At 42.0% G+C, this 19525-nt stretch overlaps 1 protein-coding gene across 12 annotated transcripts in view; it reads right to left on the bottom strand.

The window, feature by feature from the left end:
- The window catches only part of DENND1A (DENN domain containing 1A), a 373611-nt gene that overhangs the window by 113615 nt on the left and 240471 nt on the right, over positions 1-19525 (bottom strand). For all 12 annotated transcript variants that reach the window (XM_060251436.1, XM_060251437.1, XM_060251442.1 and 9 more), the window contains exon 10: positions 13048-13148. In XM_060251436.1, the coding sequence (XP_060107419.1) occupies positions 13048-13148 (101 nt within the window). The remainder of the gene's footprint in view (positions 1-13047; positions 13149-19525) is intronic.

Here is a 19525-nt window from a genome sequence, read left to right as displayed (position 1 = left end):
CCCGATATTGGTAGTGATGTTGTCCAATGGCAAAATGGAGGAAGTGATGATGTTGAGGCCTCATTGTGATATGGAAGTAGGCATCTTTGAGGTCAACAGATGTATCCAGGCATTTTGGGAAATAGAGGCATGAAGGCTTGAAGTGTGACCATGTGAAACCTGGATGTTTTTATGAACTTGTTCAGGTTCTGCAAGTCCAGGATTGGTCTTTGGTCTCTATCTACCTTAGAGACTACAAAATACTGTAAATAAAGCCCCTGATCCTGCTGGCTTTGGGGAGCAGGTTTGATGGCACCTTTCATCAGGAGTTCTTGGATCTTGGTTAGTAGAGCAGGTGATGGTGGTGTGGAAACAAAGACAGGGACATTTGTTTGGTTTTGAATTCTATAGAATATTCCGTTTTGGTAATGGTGAGAGGAACCACCATCGGTGGTGATGAGCTCCTAGGAGTTGGCAAAAAGGAGCAACCTGGTTCCTATATTGGTGTTATTAGGTTGAGTGGCTTTTATGCGGCCTGCCTTACCATCAAAAAGAAGACTTGGACAGCTATGAAGACTTTTTGGAGATGGATGGTTTAGATTGTGGCTGGTAGCTGTTTGACAGGAAGTTGGCATCTTTTCCAGGTGTCATAAGAGGAGGATGGAGGTGACCTTTGATGTCCGTAATATGGAGACTTCCACTGCTTAGGATGGACAAAACATTGAGTTAGAGGTTGAGAAACACCCAGGTTTTTAGCCCACTTACATCCTTCATCTGCTGATTTGAAAGTATAATCAGTGGAAGCAAGAAAAAGGCCTTCCTCATCAAAGGGGAGGTCTTCGATCTTACTCCTCACATCTGGTTGCAATGACGTGCAGCATAGCCAAGCATGGCGCCTGAGGGCTACTGTGGAATCCAAGATTCTTGAGAAACAAGATACCATATGCTTCATGGTGGAAATTTGTTGTTTACAGGTGCATGAAAGTTCTTGTGTTAACCCAAGGGCTTCAGACTGAGCTTCTTTAAAAGTGAGTGATTCTATGCAGCAAAGTATGAGAGAAATTTGCATTTGTGCAAACAAACAGGTCAAGGAATACACTTTCTTTGCCACTGCATCAACTTTACGTCCCTCCCTGTCAGGTGGGTGGAGGGAATGAGCTTGTTTCATTTTGGAAGATGAATGAACGATGACAGAGGTGTTGTTGGCTGAGAGTGCAGAAATTTAGCATCTCCTGGTTGAACTTTATACATGACCTCATATTTCTTAGGGGCTGGCGGAGTAAAGTTGGGTTTGTTCCACGCCTCTTTGAGAGTGGTAATACAGAAGTCATTGGGAGATCCATCTGAAGAATATCATGGACCAGATCAGATACAGCTGAAGTGTCAGGAACCAGCTGCACTCCTAGCACATGCTATTAAAGACCATTTCCCCTGGAAACTGTGGAGACTGACAGTGAAAACACAGAATACTGAAGTAATAAGTCACTGTGCACATCATCCAGGAGGTAGGCAAAATCCAAATGCAGTGTTTCACTGAACTGGCTTACAAAAATCCAAGCTTTTCTTTAAAGCTGCTCAAGTTGACTCAACTAGGCAGCATGGTTACCCCTTTTCTCTTCTCCAGGCTTATACAAGCAAGCTTTTAAGTGCAGGATTCAGAATAAGGTATCCCATGCAAAGTAATGGGAATCAAGTGCTTTTGAGACCACTCCCCATACCACAACCTTGCAGCAGTGGCTCTGGCACTATTCACATTTTGACAAAAAAAATAACTGGAAGGACAGACGGCATGGATAAGGAGTCTCTCCTACCAAAAAAGGCTCTCACCACAGACTGCTTAATCAACAAGGCCTGTTTGCTAGCTTCCTTTGGAACTTGCTCTATTAGCAAGGCCCTTCAGTAGTCATCTTCTGGCACAATTTTTTTTTAAATTTATTACCAAAGATTAAGAAGTCCTACATGTTGGAAAGATACTGCCTCCAAGGTTTTCATCCCTCAGTTCCTTAGCAATGCCCTGCAGGGCATGCTGAGTTACCACGAGCACATTAAAGAAAGCAAAGGACCCTCAATCCACTATTGAACACTCCACTCTTTTTTGCACCACTGGACAGTTTCGTTTGCCTTTCCCCCAGTGTTATACTCATCAGAACAATATCTCTCTCAAAATACACCACCTTCCAGGGGGAAAAGCCACATCTAATAGTTTTAAACTAAAACTACATCGTTTGTTTAGCCACATAAAATTCTGGGCTTCCCTGTGTAAGTGGCTAGATGGGCAGCCAAACCTCTTCCAGCTTCTGACGTAGAGTAAAATGTGTTTCCAATTAAGTAGGTTCAGCCGCACGACAGCTTCAATGTCAATGTCTAAATCCCGGCAGGAAGTCTTAAGACTGCAAATGTCTCATCTCGTGAACCTCAGCAAGCATAATGAAAAAGAGCAGGAAAAGATCAGTACTCCAGAAAAACTGGGCATTTGCTAGGGTGTCCACAAGAACAGCCTGTCACAAGAAACAGAAAGAAATCTGATCTGTAAAACTTAATTAGCTGCTTTGTGTTGACCTGTCAGTTTTCCTCAGTAAATCAAGGGATGCAATAAGACCACAAAATATTTAATTGTAACGTCAGACCTCAATCAAAGACATCAAAGATGTTGCAAAACATGCTTAGAGGCTTGGGGAAGATGAGGAACTAAACTGCAACAATTTACTTCTCCAATACAGTAACTTAAGGGTTTTGAAACTTGGGATTTTCTGCACAGTCACACATACATTCACAAAAGTCCACTAATGGCTCCAATATATATGAATCATAAGAAAGCAAAAACCACAGACAGAACTTCCCAGCATCTGATGTGTGAGAGTTTTCCATGGAATGTACACATTTAGTTGTAAGAAGGCATGAGAAATTAAGCCATGTCTAAGTATGTCTGAATAGTCTGGTATTTGGGGTAGGCAGTCAACATGCAACCCCTACACCCGAAAGCAGCCAAGGGCAGATTCACATTTTTTTTTTACAAAATCCCCAAGGGATAGCAAAATCACATGGACATAAGGTATTTATTATTATTTATTTACATATTAGATTTATAGCCCTCTCTCCCCTGAACAACAGGTAGCATCATAAAAGGCATTTTATAAATCTGAAGTAAACTCTGGCTGAAGATAGCTTATGCTGAAATAAATTTAATTTCAGTTTAAGGTTTCTTCAGCCAGGGCTTAATTCTTCAGATGTATGAAGTGCAGATCCTACGGGCCTGATTTTAAATACAGGGAGGGGGGAATTACAGAGTAATCTGTTTGTAAAGAGAAGGTGCAAAACACTTCTAACTAAAAGCAGCCAACTAGAATACAAGTCATATGTGTATGCGTGTGTGTAACAACTTAGCATCTGTTTAAGAGTGGAATATCATTTACACAAAAGGAGGTCTTGCAGAGGCATCCAGGAACCTTCTATACCTCACAGATCTTGTTCCACAGGGATCCCCAAGTCACCTGCATTTCTGCAATGTTCAAATGAATTCTATAAGCTCCTAGAAAGACACTTCAATAGATTAACCACACAATACTGAGATGGATCACTCTGCAGTTTCTTATAGAGAGATACAGCATCCACCCTAACAGAAGGCAACTGGCTGGAAACAGCAGCAGAAGTATTTAAATGCTGCTCTCCTTCCTCCCCATCCTGCCAGACAGGATAAAAGGAAATACTTCTCACACAACACATAATTAACCAACAGAAATATTCATTGACACAGGAAGTTTGGATGGCTGCTGGTAAAAATGGCTTTAAGTAGGGTTACAGACAGATATAGAGATCTATAGCTGCCCAAATGGATGCTAGGGCAAGTGAGAGTGGACTGCTATAATGACATCCATCCATAATTATGCTTTTTCACAGAATGCAATACCATCAGAATTGCCTTACTGGATCAGCTCCAGACATGGCTATGCTCAAAATGTCCCCAGCATCTGGCATTAATAGCTGTACACAGACATAGCGTCTCATAAGTAGGCGAGAGGACATGTCTCACTTAGCTGAAGGTCCCCAGTTTCATTCCCAGCATATCTACTTAGAAGAACCTCAGGAAGCAAGCGCTGGGAAGAGAAATCTTTGCCTAAGACAGCTAGAGAGCTGTTGCTGGCCAGAGGGGCAACATGGAGTTTGATGGTCTGACTTGGCATAATACTATTTCATATATTATATGTGAAGGCAAAATGATGAGTAAAGGAGAATTGCTCATCAGCACTCTCATCCACAGTATAGGATGACTTTGTGAATGGAGATGTGACAGAGACTATGAAAAATAGGGGGCATTCATGTGGTAACAAAAAAAATGATGATAAAGTCCTAAAGAACATGCACTGCCTTGTTCATTACAGTCACATTTTTACAGTTATTTTTCTCTGGCCACTAAATACAATTAAGTATCTACAATTAACAAATACAATCTTCCACCTTAAGCTGGGCAGTTACTAACTGGAAAACTAGCTGGTGACATTAAGGAAAATTTCAAGGAGGGGGTTTCCCAGCATAAAGTTCTACACAAAACGTCCAGTCAATAGATGAAGAATGAAGATCAATAGAAAACATTTTTTTTTTAATTCAAGAAACTTTGCCTTTTGTACTTGTGCTCCTTTAACCCACTAAATATCCTGGCCCTCATATTTAGGTTCTTCCTGGCTTTTTCCTTGATGGAATCAGTTCAGCTTCTGAAAGTTATCTTTAAACAATCTCAGGAAAGATACCATTGAAATATGGTTATTCCTTGCTCTTTGGCCTGGGTGGATAAGGGGTTGAATGGGTACTCCATTATACCCTATGGAGACTGATCTCCATAGGGTATAATGGAGAATCTATCTATCTATGGGTATTTGGGACCTTGAGGGGGGCTGTCTCTTGAGGTAGAGGCACCAGATTTTCAGCATAGCATCTGGTGCCTCTCCTCAAACATCTCCCCAAGTTTCAAAAAGAGTGAACTAAAGGGTCCAATTCTATGAGCCCCCAAAGAAGGTGCCCCCATCCTCCATTATTTCCAATGAAGGGAAGGCATTTAAAAGGAGTGTAGTCCCTTTAAATGTGATGGCCAGAACCCCCATTAGAGTTCAATTGTGCTTGTCACAACCTTGCTTCTGGCTCCACTTCCAAAGTCTCCTGGCTCCACCCCAGATATTTCCTCAGTCAGACCTGGCAAACCCTGAGTGAGAATGCAAACCACAGCAGTACTCAGAGCAGTGCAGTGTTCAGATTCAGCAGATAATGAGTAGAGGGGAAGCTGTGAATTATTCACTGGAAGGAGTAAGGTCCAAAAAGCATATGCATGCTCAGAAGCAAAAAAAACAGGTGACACTGGAGCAGTGAGCTTAAACACCAAACTATCTTGCTCCTACTCCAACTACACTCCAAAATTCACCAATCACCCCTGTGTTGTGCAGTTCAAAATTTTCTTCAGGAAGTAAGTCAAACTGCAATTGACAGAAAGTACTGCTGTTAAAGACATGAGAAAAGAGCCTTTCAACTAATGTCTTTCTTTAAGTAATCTAAAAAGGACAAGTGCAACTTCATTCTTCTTACAGGAAAAAGCATCAGCAGAACATCAACTGGTGTCCTACAGACTGATTCTTCATCTCCCAAAAGTCCTCAGCAAAATTACCCATACTCGACAGTAAGAAACCTCTGCTAACGTGATTTGCTAAAGTTTGCGATAGGAAAAGACCAAAACAGGCTCTCTCCCCTTCTCTCACCCAAAACCAGGAGCACTAGGAAGTGAAAGTGGCCATGGAGCAAGCCAAGTTAAGTGACTCTGTGGTGCTATAAACCAGTGCTGAAGGATTACTCAGCTCAGTGGTGCAAACAGTGAATATCAGTTCAACCACTGCTTCTTCCTGGAAACTGGCTGCAGTGTGGGAAAAGACAACTGGGGAACTGCTGATGAAGGGCTTGAACCAAGCTGTCCCTAAGGCTCTTGCAGAGCTTGGATATACTCACTTCTAGCCACCAGCAGCCCTTTAGGGTAGCAGCCCACCAGGAAATCTCCCTGTAAGTTAAATGGCCAATCTACCCCTGCCCAAGTTTTCCTGAGGATTGTATGGTGACAGGTATCCTAACAGTAAGGTGGCAAGGTGAAGGATGATTTACTCTCCATTCTTGTCTGCATGTGCTAAATGGCACTCCAAAGTAGTTTCATGGGGGCAAGCACATGGATCACCAAGAGTGTCTCCCAGACTGCACCTAAATAAATCGCTTTCCATTTTGACACTAAGGATCTTTAATTATTTGTACTCTCCTGACCAGTTTACAACATTGCAAGAACCCTGGACAAGTCAAGAAACAGACAGAAGGGGAAATCTATAAAAAATGTAAGGCACTGGGAGTTCTGAGGCCTTGGAAGATAATGAACTGGCCTCTTTTAGCTACCAAATTTCCCAAATTAATACATACGATAGCAAGGGAACCACCAACCATCAGGTGCCATCTGTAGTTTTAAGGTGAAAGAACTAGGTGAAAAATTCTTAATCACTTAGATTTTTTGCTACCATCTGCTTTTGTTTTTCATCTTTTCTTTTTAAAGTCACAGCTGCAAAGAAAACAACCAAACAGAAATTAAAGGTTAAAAACTGAAGCCCAAATAAGAGGCAAAGTCAAAACAATAAAGATCTAGTCTCAGGCAATGCGCCCCGTCCCACCAGCCCCACCCCCCAGGACCCAGGAGCAGGAGATGAGGCAGGAGATGAGGGCAGAGAGAAAGTGGCACACACAGCGCAGGTTTTGTGGCCATAAGCACCTCTTCAAAGTTCACACCGCTTCAACTATAGATAAACCTATTTTTGAAACAACATATTTATGGCACACAAATTAGTGCTAAATTGATTTATTCAGACAACTATAGTGTGTGATTACTGCTCTAATTAAAGTTCACATCAGGTTATGATAATCAGTTGTTGTGTTTGTAAAAGTGCAATTAGATTCTTCCTGATAATTATAGGGTTCTCCTATCCCTACTCCAGCATGCCTGTTCAGCTAATTCATTTCCCCCCAACCCTGCTGTGTCGCAGACTCTGCAAAGCCTCTCCAAGCCAGAAGCCCCTTGTGGGGCTCTTGACGGCACGCTCCCTTTGGGCCCATCTGCATTCCCAAATGTGGGGGCCCTGTGCTTAGCCTTTTGTTGGAGGAAGTTAGCGCAGACTTAATCTTTCAAATCCAGAGTCAAAAGCCCCTGCACAGAACACACTGCTATCCTGACAACTGCTAGGAGAACACCTGAAGGAAAAAGCTGGCAGTGGCAGTCTCCCTCCGTGTGTTAATTACAGACACACAGCCTATTATTCAGAGAAAGGGAACCCGCTGGCCGTGCAAATGATTGGGAACCGGCCCTTCCTGCACAGTGAGTAAAATGGTGGCTTCATTTTGCCAGGAGATAATAGTTTTTAAGATTCCATTCCGTGTCTTCTCTACATGGGGATGTACTTAACATTTAAATCATCCACAGAGGAACAAGCCACCTTGAAATTTACATGTTTCAGCCTCCAGGCCCTTTACTAAGAATGCTAGTTAGCCCTGCTGGCCCTTTACTTGAGAGAAACTTGAACAAATGTTTTCTTCCTCTTCCGCCTGCACCTTTCTCTCTTTAAAAAACATACATAGATAATAAATTCATCAGTCAGATGCCAGTTTGGGGGCATTTGTAGATAATGATGGAAACCACTGAAGTTTCTTCAAGGTGTAACACTTGCTTAGATGGCAGAATATCCTTGCGGGCAGAAATTTCTATTTCAATGGGAGTTGGGTCTTCTTGCTTTAAAATAATGAGATGAAACACAGATCCCTCTGATTTTTCCATCCTAGGGATTAAATTTTAAAAATGGTCTTAAAAAGCAGTACTTGGTAAAGAAATCAGATAACCACCCATAACCCTGTCTGCTTAGAGGACATAAACATCAGCACGAGGCAACTAAATGCATGTTAGACAAAAGGGGTGCCTGAATATGGTCTTAACAACATAGTCAGGAACAATGTGCAGAACACAAGCTGCCATTCATTGCTACAGTTCCTGCAGCAGGTCTTGAAGAAAAGCTGCTTGTCCTGTTTTTAAAAGTGGCTTTGCCACAACTGCACTGAGGGCTGTACCATAATCCATCCGAAAACCCATGGCTGTGCACCCAGTTCCCTAAAATGCATGTAAGTTTCTACTGTAGGAAATAGCCAACCATGCCCTTTTCAAGGATGAGGGTTAGTAATTCACTATACAAAGTCCAGTGTTCCAGGCCTGACTCAGATACGCCTTACAGGTGTTAAACTGTTTCACATCACAAAGAAGCAAGAGTGCCACTCCTCCAGACAATGCCGTATGTGATTTATTTATTTTATTTATCATATGGCAGAGATATATGCAGGAATAATATAATACTATAAAATACATAACAAAGTCGATACAACAGGGATGCAGACAGGTTGGGCAATTCTTTAAAGATGCCATCAGAGTTTGTAATCTTTTTAATGTAATTGATTATAGATAGATATAGATATAATGTTGTATATCGCCCAGAGCCTGGCACTAGCAGGGATAGGGTGATTCATCAAATATTATAATAATAATTAATAATAAGATCTAAATTTTCAATTCGCTTGATCACAGATGGGGAGAGTTCAAAGAGCTCTGCCACATCTCTCTGGAAAGAATGATGCTCACATTCATGTGACAGATGGAACATAGTTTGACAATCTGCACCACAATCACATTAAGGTCTTGGTCAGGGGTTATTTTGTAGAAAAATAGGTGTGGAGCTCATCCAGGGATTGTTATGCAACTGCACATACTACTCAATGAACAAGGAGGTGGAACTCTCAGGAGGTGGTAGAACTCTCAGAAAGGTTCAGGAGCTGTGCTCCTGTGAGCTCCCATTGAATCTGAGGCCTGGTCTTGGTATTTTGCCCTACTTAAACGACAGGTCTGCACAGCTGCCAAAGCCTGTTCATATTCTATTGGTTGTCTTCCATACTTTAAGAAGCAAGTCAAATTCTGCAGGCTCTCGGTGTTTATCAGATTATGGATATCAGATGGAACTGACTGCATCCATGTTTACAACCATTCATTTCCTAGAATGAAATGTTGTGACTGCAGGATCTGTGCAGATCTTATTGTTGGGTGTCGGGATCTTAGTCTGGATAGGACTGCACCAGCCACGTCTTTGTGGATCGGCAACTCTGTTTTCAATGATCTTTCTAAATTTATGAGGAAGAGCATCTTGTCTTCAGAGATGCAGAGAAGCAATATGCACAATGTGGGTAGTCAATAGGTTGGAGTGGGTTTAATACATCCACTGGTGGTTCTTGTTGTTCTGAGTTGGACATCAAGTTTGTGGACATGGGGGCTGCTGAGCCACACTGAAGCATCATATTCCACAGTACCATACACAAACCCCAAAGCTGAGCATCTAAGTGTTGTAGCAGATGCACCACAAGTTGTACCACATAATTTTTGGAGAACGTTGTTATATTTTCCAGGTAATTATGGTTCAGTCAATCAGCAAGCAGAAGAAAGTGAATAAAGGTCTACCTCAGGGCTCAGTCCTTGCTCCATTCTTCTGATGTTCCCAAGACAATATCCAGGAAGTTTGCTTATGCTGATGACTTGGCAATTGCAGTAAGGCATAAATAAATTGAAAGGATTGAGGAAATACTGACTAGGGACCTCAAAATTTTGGCTGACTACTACCATAAATGATGACTTATCCCAAGTCCAGGAAAAACAGAATGCTCATGTTTCCATCTCAATAATGATCCTGCCAACTGTGAACTACCTTGATGGCACCCGACTTACAAGCTGACACATCCTGCTTCAAGGGCAGGGCCAGTAAGACTGAGAAACAAAGGGATAAGCCCCTCCCCTCCAGGATCAAGTTTAAGCTGGCCCTATCCTGGAAGAGGAGGAGCTACATTCTCAGTAGTAAGAACTGACCCACTACCAGGACCACCAGAGAACACCATCTCATCAGTGTAGCAGTGAAAATATGTATGCCTCATGTGATGTGGGCATGACACACAAATCCCCAGTCTGCAAAATCTCTCTCTCCCCACCACCCTTGGGTTTTAGCTGGGAAGGACTGAGGGGCCATGTGGGTTTCAAGTGTTAACTCTCCACCTTTCCAAAGCTTGAAGAAGCTTCTAATACAGTAGGGGTGGTCAACGGTAGCTCTCCAGATGTTTTTTGCCTACAACTCCCATCAGCCCCAGCCAGCATGGCTAATGGCTGAGGCTGATGGGAGTTGTAGGCAAAAAAACATCTGGAGAGCTACCATTGGCCACCCCTGTAATACAGTATGATGAGCACCCATGTCATATGTGAGGCTGCCTGCTTGGCAGAGGAAAGAGGAGAATGGCTCTCCTCCTACACATGTAGACTGGCACCACCACCCAGATAAATATTTGAACTCAGCCCAATCAAGAGATGAGTCATGTAATTCTGTCATTGTGTGGTGTTCCATAACATGAATTGTTGAACGATTTATATCACAAGTTTATTCCACTCATCTTTTAAGGATCTCAAGACGCCATACACCTCCCTCCTTTTTCTACCCTAACAAATCCTTGTGGGGCAAGTAAAGCTGAGAGAGACCACAAAAGGCTCAAAGACACCAAGTAAGCTTCATAGGTGAGTAAGGATTTGAAGTTGGGTCTCTCCAGTTTTAAAACCACCCACCTACCCACAGGCAAGAGAGATTCTCTCCTGAGGCACTGAGGGTCGGGCAGAGATTCAAACGATGCTAGCCTCTAGGTAAACCAGGCAATCTGCAGGACCTTAAATACCTCTTCCTTTGCAAAGACCCCCCTATCTCTGCATTTGCATAAATACATGCACACCAGTGTTTAGTTCCTTAGAGCAAAATTAACAAGGACCAGCACAAAACAAACTAAGATGGAGAGAAATGGGAGCAGCATGGGACTAGCTGGCAAATTGTAGGGATGTTGCCAGTGGAAAGGTGGGGGGACCGCAGTTCAAAAGCTATTCTTTAAAATGTGGCAGGTGTATATTGGTAAATTTTAGTGGCTGCCAAAGCTGGGAGCTTTGTATGTTGAATAATGCAGGCAAGGGGAGGGGAGCGAGAAACCATTATTTATTCTCTGCTGAGTAAATGTATGTAACTAACCAATATTTTTGCCAACGGGATACTGTAATCAAGGGGGAAAAATAGCTACTTCTCCCAGTATAATTACATTTTGCTGCAAGTCATTTTCTCTTAGAGCCCTGAAGCGGCAAGTGCCAACAAGCAACTTCCCACAAGCACCTGGCACGTTCATCCCCAAACGCACCACAATGGCAACGATTGCAGCAGAGCACTGTGGCCAGATTTGGAGTGGGGACTCTGCAGTGGCTGCTTTCAAGAAGAAGAAAAGAGGGAATTATTTAGAGGAACCCAGAACCCATCCACCCCCTCCAATTAATATACCTGCACAAGGAACTGTTTCTTTAGAGATCTGTTAACCCTTGCTACATTTTAGAAAAGGAACAGCCCTATAACATAACCCTGCTTAGATACACCAAGGATGCAAAGAAGGTGGCAACACAGTAAATGCAGGTTGCTATGCGAAGGGAGATGTGTCTATTCATGGAATGTTTCCTGGTAATGCTCTGACTTTGTATGCATGGAATGATTGCCTTTGAAACCATGTGAGAAAAGAGAGAGGTGGTCTCCTGGCACCTAAAAGATCAATGTACTTATTGCAGCACAAGTTTTTGTGGACTAGAGTCTACTTCATCAGAGGCATGAAGTGTATATTCGAATGATGTAGATGATGATACAGAAAACACTGTAAGCAGTGAAGTCAAAGTACAGCTGTTGAATCAAGCTCTCATCTGTAACAAATTCTGCCATAACACATTTGTTAGCTTCTAGGGTGCCATGATAAATCTTTTATTTTTGTAGTAACTGCTCTGTAATATCAAAAATTCAGCCTCAAGAGATGATAGCCATCACTGCAGTGATGACGGTGGGTTCTTCACCTGAAGCATGAACCTGGATTTCCAGCTACTGGCACAAATGTATGGTGCTCTTTCAATGAAAGTCAGCTAGAAAGTCAACCTTCAATCTCACTTCCTGCATGACAGGCAACTTTATTATTCAAAGAACATCATTGTAGGCATATGTACATCCATCCTGCCAAGAAGGCATGTTGTTCACCCCCTAGGCACCAGCCAATAGTCCCAGAGGCACTATTTTCCTGATCAAAGTTACCCCGTACTCATTCAATATGAGCTGTTACTTACCTGTGGGGAAAAGGAAGGTGTAATACTGTTTCCTACCAAAGCTAATACTAGATCAAAGTAGCAAATTTCTAATGGCAAAACAGAGCAGCACTTGCCCTGTCCCAAGTCACATTAATGCAACCAGTACAGCTACTTTTTAAGCTAAACACTCCCCTCACACACACACACACACTCCTTGTAAAGCCGAAGAATCTTGTCAGCAGAGACTAAGGCCTCAGCTTCTACATTACAGATGACCAAATGAAAACTGGTGCCTCATGCAAGGGTCATCCCAACAAGTGGAAAGGGAAGCACTGCAGGGTGCTCAAAATTTGAGTGAACTGACATTTCGGCAAAGGGATGCTATAAGTTAAGATCAAGCAAAGCAAAAACAACAAACAAAAAAAGAGCTGCCAGCTGCAAAACCCTCTGAATTGTATTTACTGCAGCACTGTGCTGTGAGTCATAATGAAAGTCACAACAGAGGCAGGTGGAAAACAGCAAAGCAAAGCATCCTTCCAATTTGAGGGTAGAAATTCAATGTAAAGCATATCCCTTATGCTGATCTCCTCAACTAATTTGGTGAGAGAGAGAGAGAAGTAAAACAGTTACTGCATATGATTGCTTTGTGAAAATACTCCTTAAAATATGCTAGAGTAATTTACAAGACATGTAGCGTTAAAGACCATGCAAAATCTCTCAGAGTCACTTACTATTCAGACACCAGCATGTACATTTTCAACATATCTGAATAGCTGCAATTCTTTAAAATCCAGACTTGAAGTGGTGCAGCTTTTTTAAAAAAAGAAAAGGACACCCAGACTTACCAGCAGTAGTCCAAGAGGTGCGGAGGCAGAACAGGGATGTAAACATGTTGCCAGAACATTGGGTAAAGCATAGCTGCAGACCCATGGACGCAGGCAGTTAACTGAAAAGGGAGAAAAAAAGAATGTCAACACACACATGATGGAGCACTTCTGGATGGATGCCCCGCTGTGATCTCCAAGATGGAAAGCGTGCATCCTCTTGACTGCACAACTACTCTTGGACAGCAAAAAGGCAAGACTGCCCTCTTCTGAATGCCTCTCTCACAGTCAATAAACCTTCACCCTGGAAGACACATAACAGCAAGAGCACCTTTCAGAGCGTTGTAAACTCCTCCTGGAAGGGCTGACCTTCATCAGCAATTGTAAGTTAACAAAAGGGTATTAATTCAAATAGACAAAAGACAAGCAGCCAGATCCTGAAGAAATTACTAGCAGAAGTGTGATTAGTTCATCTCAGATTACATCTTCACTGCAAAACATCCAGGGCCCATAATGCCATAGAGATTACATGCCAGTTTCCGTTTCTTTTTACCTAAAATTTGCTGATGTAAGTTTGTTCATAGTGAAGCATAACTAAAAACTGACTGCTGAATCTGGACCAATCAAGACAGATTTGGAGACCCTGAATAGAGCATAGGAACGTTTCTGAACCTCAATGGAAGAAAGCAACTGTAAAAGTGAATAAAAATAGATTTCACCATTTGCTATTTGAAAAACAGATGGAATTCTCTCTCCCTCCCCCACCCGCCTTTCTTTTCTTCCCCCACAATCACAACTAGGAAAAGGCTGCACATGCCAAGTGCAATCCCTCAGTGGGTTTTTGAGACCAAGATACAAACTCCTTAATGTGAAAGCCAGAACTTTATGCAGTGGGCTAGAGAAACACAGCATGATTTGGAGTGGCTAAGACACAACACTGTCTTCCTTGCAGCAGTTGTGAAGATAGTGAAGCTGTCACACCTCCACAGCACAACTTCCCTCTGATGTACCCTCTGATGAAGTTACTTCTCTTATTCTGCCCCTCCTTCCAATATTATCTCAATAGATAATTTAAATTGTATACTGCAAACTGTATAGAAATATGTAGTAAACTGTATAGTAATCTTTTGCCTTCTAATACAGTGTGCAAACTGCACCTCCCAAACTGCACAGAGAAAGGAACCTGTTAGCAACCATTCACAATGAGGGGTGCGGCCTTCATTATCAGCACAAGGCTCTGGCAATGCAGTCTTCTGTTAGCAGAAATAGAGGAAGAATGAAAAAAAGGGATCAAGCTGCTACTGGCCTGAAACACTTAACATCTTTCTTAATTCACCACTTTCCCTCACAGTCCTTTGTGACTGTAAATACCAGCTTCCCTAGCAATAGTGGAAAATTAATCCATTTGAATCATAAAAGCTCATTGTTGATTATTCATCGCCTTGCTCAGAGGCTTGGTAAACTCAACAGAAAATTATACCAGAAATTATCTTAATTGGCAGATGTCAAAATTCCCTGTTTAGGGTAATAAAAAGGACATGGATCTTACTTTAGATAAATGTTAAGCCATCAGTGCTCCCACAAAACCCTAATTCATGATGATGAAGCAGAATGCAGGAGCAGCCAAGGATACGTCCCAGAAGCTGAGCTTTTGGAATGCCACATATGACCTGCACCTTCTGATCTAGGAGATGCACAGCCATAATCCCATTAAGACTGAGCAAAGGACATATCTGTATGTGTGTATCTCACAAAGATTCTTGCTCTACCCTGTTTTTGTAATTGGCAAGAGAAAGAGTCTGAACTGGTGCACAAGCGGTTGCAGCACTGCTCCCTACCCATCATCCGTTCAAAGCCCTGTCTCTAACTCTGAATTGCTTCAAAATGATGCAAAATAACGACACATTAAATTGGCTGTCATTACTGACATGATATCATGACATCATGCATTTATCACATAGTTTCTTATGAGCTCAGGAAACAATCACAGCAGGGACAAAAAAAGGATACAGAAGCAGAGTAATAATGGCAGCAAACACCCACCCCCCCAAACATAGTGCAATGAAGAAGTTTTTCAGGACCCCCCCCCCAAAAAAAACACACACACACACACACACACACCTTTGCTGGTAATAATATGGTGCAAAAATTATTTACATACTGAGTGTCTAAAAGGTAGGAAATGGTAAAAAATTTAGTTACATTTCATATTCTGGCACATGCACATATACTTTAAATTGACAGCAACATCTGCTAGACTTTTAAATGATTCTGGTTGAATTAGTCTGAAGAAGATACAATAATCGTTTCAGTACTGACCATAAGCCAAGAGAGGGGAAAGAAAGGAGGAGGGTTAAGATATCACAGAAGCACTCTTTAACTGTGGTATATTTTGCTACCCATCTGTGTCATGTCAGAGCTTAAGACCTAGAAGGGATGTCCTGAGTTCCACACACATCATGAAACCCCTCTTTTGTTTTTTCTGTTTCATCATGTGAACAAATCTTCCTAGGTGAAGGCAGCAAATTTAGTTAGGGCCACCTTCTGATTGGGTGCATTGAAGAGTATGGAATAAAGCTGTCTTTTTCAATTGCCCCAAGCTTTGCATTTAATGCAGCTAAAGTGCCTTCCATAATGCATCATGTACATTGATGTAAATTTCACTGTAGTGTAATACCAACTGAAGTATGACAAAGTGGTTCGAATGCTTTTGAGTTGTCCCAGAACTTTTCACAAAGCTGGATTTTGGTATATAAACAAGATACTGTGGGAGGGAATTGGAGGACAGTGTCACCAGTGCATTGATGACACCGAACTTTACTTCTTTTATTCTCTGAGGCAGTCAAGGTTTAAGGTTTATTGGATTTATATCCCGCCCTCCCTGCTGAAGCAGGTTTAGGGCAGCTCACAACTAGTAAATTCATAACAATTGAACTATTCAAGGCTCTGAACCTGTGTGTGGATGCTGTAATGGAATTGATGAGGATAAACAAATTGAAATGTAATCCAGATAAAATGGAGTTGATGGTGATGAGTGACTTGGCAGAAGGTGCAGTGGGAGAATTAATTTTAATTCAACATTAAGACCTCTACACATTTTGCCTATGCTTCATCAGGGAGATCTGTGAAATATGAACAGTTCACACAGCAACAAAATCTGGGCAAAAATTGGCAGATCATGTAGCTAGGGAAAAGCCAGCTCAGGATTGGAACGTGGAGGGGCTTCTAGGGAGCAGACTTATTCTGTAATCATGATGGTATCCATCCCAGGACTCATATTATTTCAGACCAATTTGACAGCTGCTTGGTACTGGATCAGATGGATTTGTTCACTGTCATCAGTGTTATGTTCTGATTGCTTCTAGATGAGACTTTTACAATGCATTCTACGTGGGACTACCCTTGAAGACCAACCAGAAACTTCAGGTGATCGAAAATATGCCAGTCTTTTGACAAGCATAAACCTGAAGAAGCATGCATCTGAGTTCCAACAACTTCATTGGCTTCATTGTTTTGAACCAGGTTCAAGGTGCTGTTTTTAACATTTAAATCTTTAAAGAATCTATGTGTCAGAGGAAGCACAAGTTGCATAACTTGCCATCCAACTTACAGCGAAGCGAAGCTCTGGTACTATCATAGGTAAACACCATATTTACATCCACCAAGAACAGGGTGTCCTTGTGAATGTTCTCAAACACTATAGAAGTCCTTCCATTGGAAAGCTGAGGTAGCAGTATCACAAACTACTAAAAGCAATCCTGTGGTGCCAGGTTTTTAATGAGAACCTGTACTGATGCTTTTTAATTTGATAGCTTTTAGTTAGACTTTTTAATTAACATAGATGAACTTGGGCTAATGGCATGATCTGTTTAAATTGCTGATTTTATCTGATCGTTTTGCAAACTGCTTCACGAATTTTTATATAAAATAAAAACTATATAGGAAATTGATGTATGTAAAAGAGATGTTTCAGGGCATGATCAGAAATCCCCAAACACTGATCCTGAATGATAATTTTTATTTCACCATACCCCATCCCCTTTTTTGATCTGAAAGATTTGTCCAGACTAATGGACAATTCTGGGGGACTCAAATATTTGTTCAATACTTTGTGATATTTGGTGGGTAACAGAGTATTACAGGATTGTGAGTGGATTTTGTCTGGTGGGCCAACATAGCTATCTGTGATCAAATTGCACATTGATTATTTAACTGCAGGGTTGTCAAACTTACAGCCTGTGGTACAGAACCAGCCCACCCAGGGCTTTAATCTGGCCTACAGCTCTTTTCTCCACCCCCCTCCTCCCCCTCCCCAGCCTGTCCTCACTCTTCGAAGCTCCAGGCTGCTGAAGTTCCCAGCTCCCTTTGGCCTTCTCTAGCAGGAAGCTCTTCTGGGCTTGCAAAGTTGCAAGGAAAATGCAGAATCGATTTTCCATTAAGGTTTCTGGGCTTAGAATAGACTACTCTAGAACCATTTATAGCAATGGAAACAATGTTCTGGGACAGGAATGACAGCCCCCAGAGTGGAATGACAGTCCCTAGCAATAGAAATGACCGGGCACATAGTGGAATGGCAGCCCCTGGGAGTAGCAGCAACATTCTGGGAATGGAATTCCATTCTGGGGGTCCTTATTTTATTCCCAGAATGCTTTTGCTATTCGCAGGGACCATCATTCAATTCCAGGGGCTGCTACTCCAGAGTAGTCTATCTGGGTCCAGAGACCTTAATGGAAAATCCATTTTGCATTTTATTTGCAACTTTCTGCTGCAATATATTTCAATGGAGTAGAACTCAATTAGTTTCACTTTCCAGTGTTAGTATGCTAGCTGTTGCTTCCTGGAGTTGTCATCTTGCAATAAACCATTGATATTTTGAGCGAGCTAGTCTATGCTGAATGGACCTGAGAACGGGTGCCTGAGTGAGTACTCTAATCAGGAAACCCACAGCCAAAGGGGGACATTACACTGCGCAGCCACTGCCACTCTGAGCAGACCTGGAGTGGGTGGGGGGAGAAGTTTGCAATGCCCAGACATTTAATGCTTTCCTAGGCTCAGAGTTTTTTATATTTTTAGTTTATATTTTAAGTTTCTGCTGTGATTCTTGTTTTTTTCTTGATGTTTTGTTTTTAAAATTACATTTCAAACCCCAGTATTCCCTCACCTTTCCTTTAGGCAGGCATCTTTTAAGGGTTGGGGGAAGGTTTGGGAGGTATCAGTTATCAAAGACTGTTAAATAGACAAAAATATCACAAGGGTTTTAAGAATGTTTGTATTTTAATTTTAAAAATATTTTTAACTGTGTTTGTCTGTATCCTTTATAAAGTTTATATCTTCACTATCTGGCATTACATTTTATGGTATGCAAGGCCTGGCTCAACAAAGTTCCATTTATGTCAGATTCACCCCTTGTAACAAATGACTTTGACACCCCTGATTGAACTACTACTAACCACCACCACAACTCACTGAATATGAGGTCTTTGACTTTCTACTCAGCCACAAACAGCATCTCCAGATAGCTGCCAAATTAGCATTAGATGTTTCTATAAGGAAAAACAATACAGCAAGAAGGGCCTCATGGCTCAGCTAATGAACCTGACTGCATTTCCCCAGAGCAAGACACAGCTACAGTCCGACACTGGCCTGCACAGACATGACCCTGTTGTGGGGGTTATGTTAATTTCAGCAACCCAATAGGTCAGAGAATCTAAGTTGGAAGTATCAAAGCAAACATGTTAACAATTCCAAGCTCTGCTGGCCAAAGAGCACAGTCCCGTTTTCAAACAAAGGGCCTCTTAACATGAAGTATAGCCCATCATCTCCTTGCCTTTCTCCAAAGAGTTAAACAATGCTGTGGACAGTTTACTTGTTTGGAATTCTAACGTAACTACCAAGCTCAACTAATAATGATTTTTGTTGCCTCCAGTGATTAGGCATTGTGAGCTTCTTAATCAAAGTATTAACCAATGCAACAAGAATTCCCCAAACGTGTAATAGCTACACCGCTATTTATCTGAAAGAAAATGGGAACACGCCTGTGAAGCATGGATTCCCCCCTCCTTATTAATCACAAGCAGGGACCTTCTATTCTTGGAAGGTAACTGCTACAAAGAAAGAAAAGAAAAGAAAGAGCACACTACCAAGCACATTTGTAGCAGACGTCATCTGATTAGCAACGGCTGAACAGAAAACACGCTGTTAATAATAAGACAACCTGAGAAATGACTGACTGTCAAAGCTGAAGGATTCCAGCAGGCTGAAAATGAGATTGGTCCCACTGTGCAGACTCCTGTGGCTTCTGGGGGATGGGGGGGTGGGAATAAAGCAAGCTCATGCCCCACGCATATCAGCCGATAATGCCTTAAGCATCTTAGACCCTCCTGTGTGGCTAAATTGAACCCTTCTTTAAGCTCAGCCAGGACCTTTAGGATCAACTAAGATGGCCCTACTCATGTGAATCCCATGGTGGCTGCCCTGCCCTACTGGGGTTTCTGGAGTG

This window comes from Heteronotia binoei, chromosome 12 (assembly GCF_032191835.1).
Source record: "Heteronotia binoei isolate CCM8104 ecotype False Entrance Well chromosome 12, APGP_CSIRO_Hbin_v1, whole genome shotgun sequence".
NCBI classification, from domain to species: Eukaryota; Metazoa; Chordata; class Lepidosauria; order Squamata; family Gekkonidae; genus Heteronotia; species Heteronotia binoei.
The sequence above is the reverse complement of the archived record's forward strand: the minus strand, read 5'-3'. Positions and strand labels throughout refer to the sequence as shown.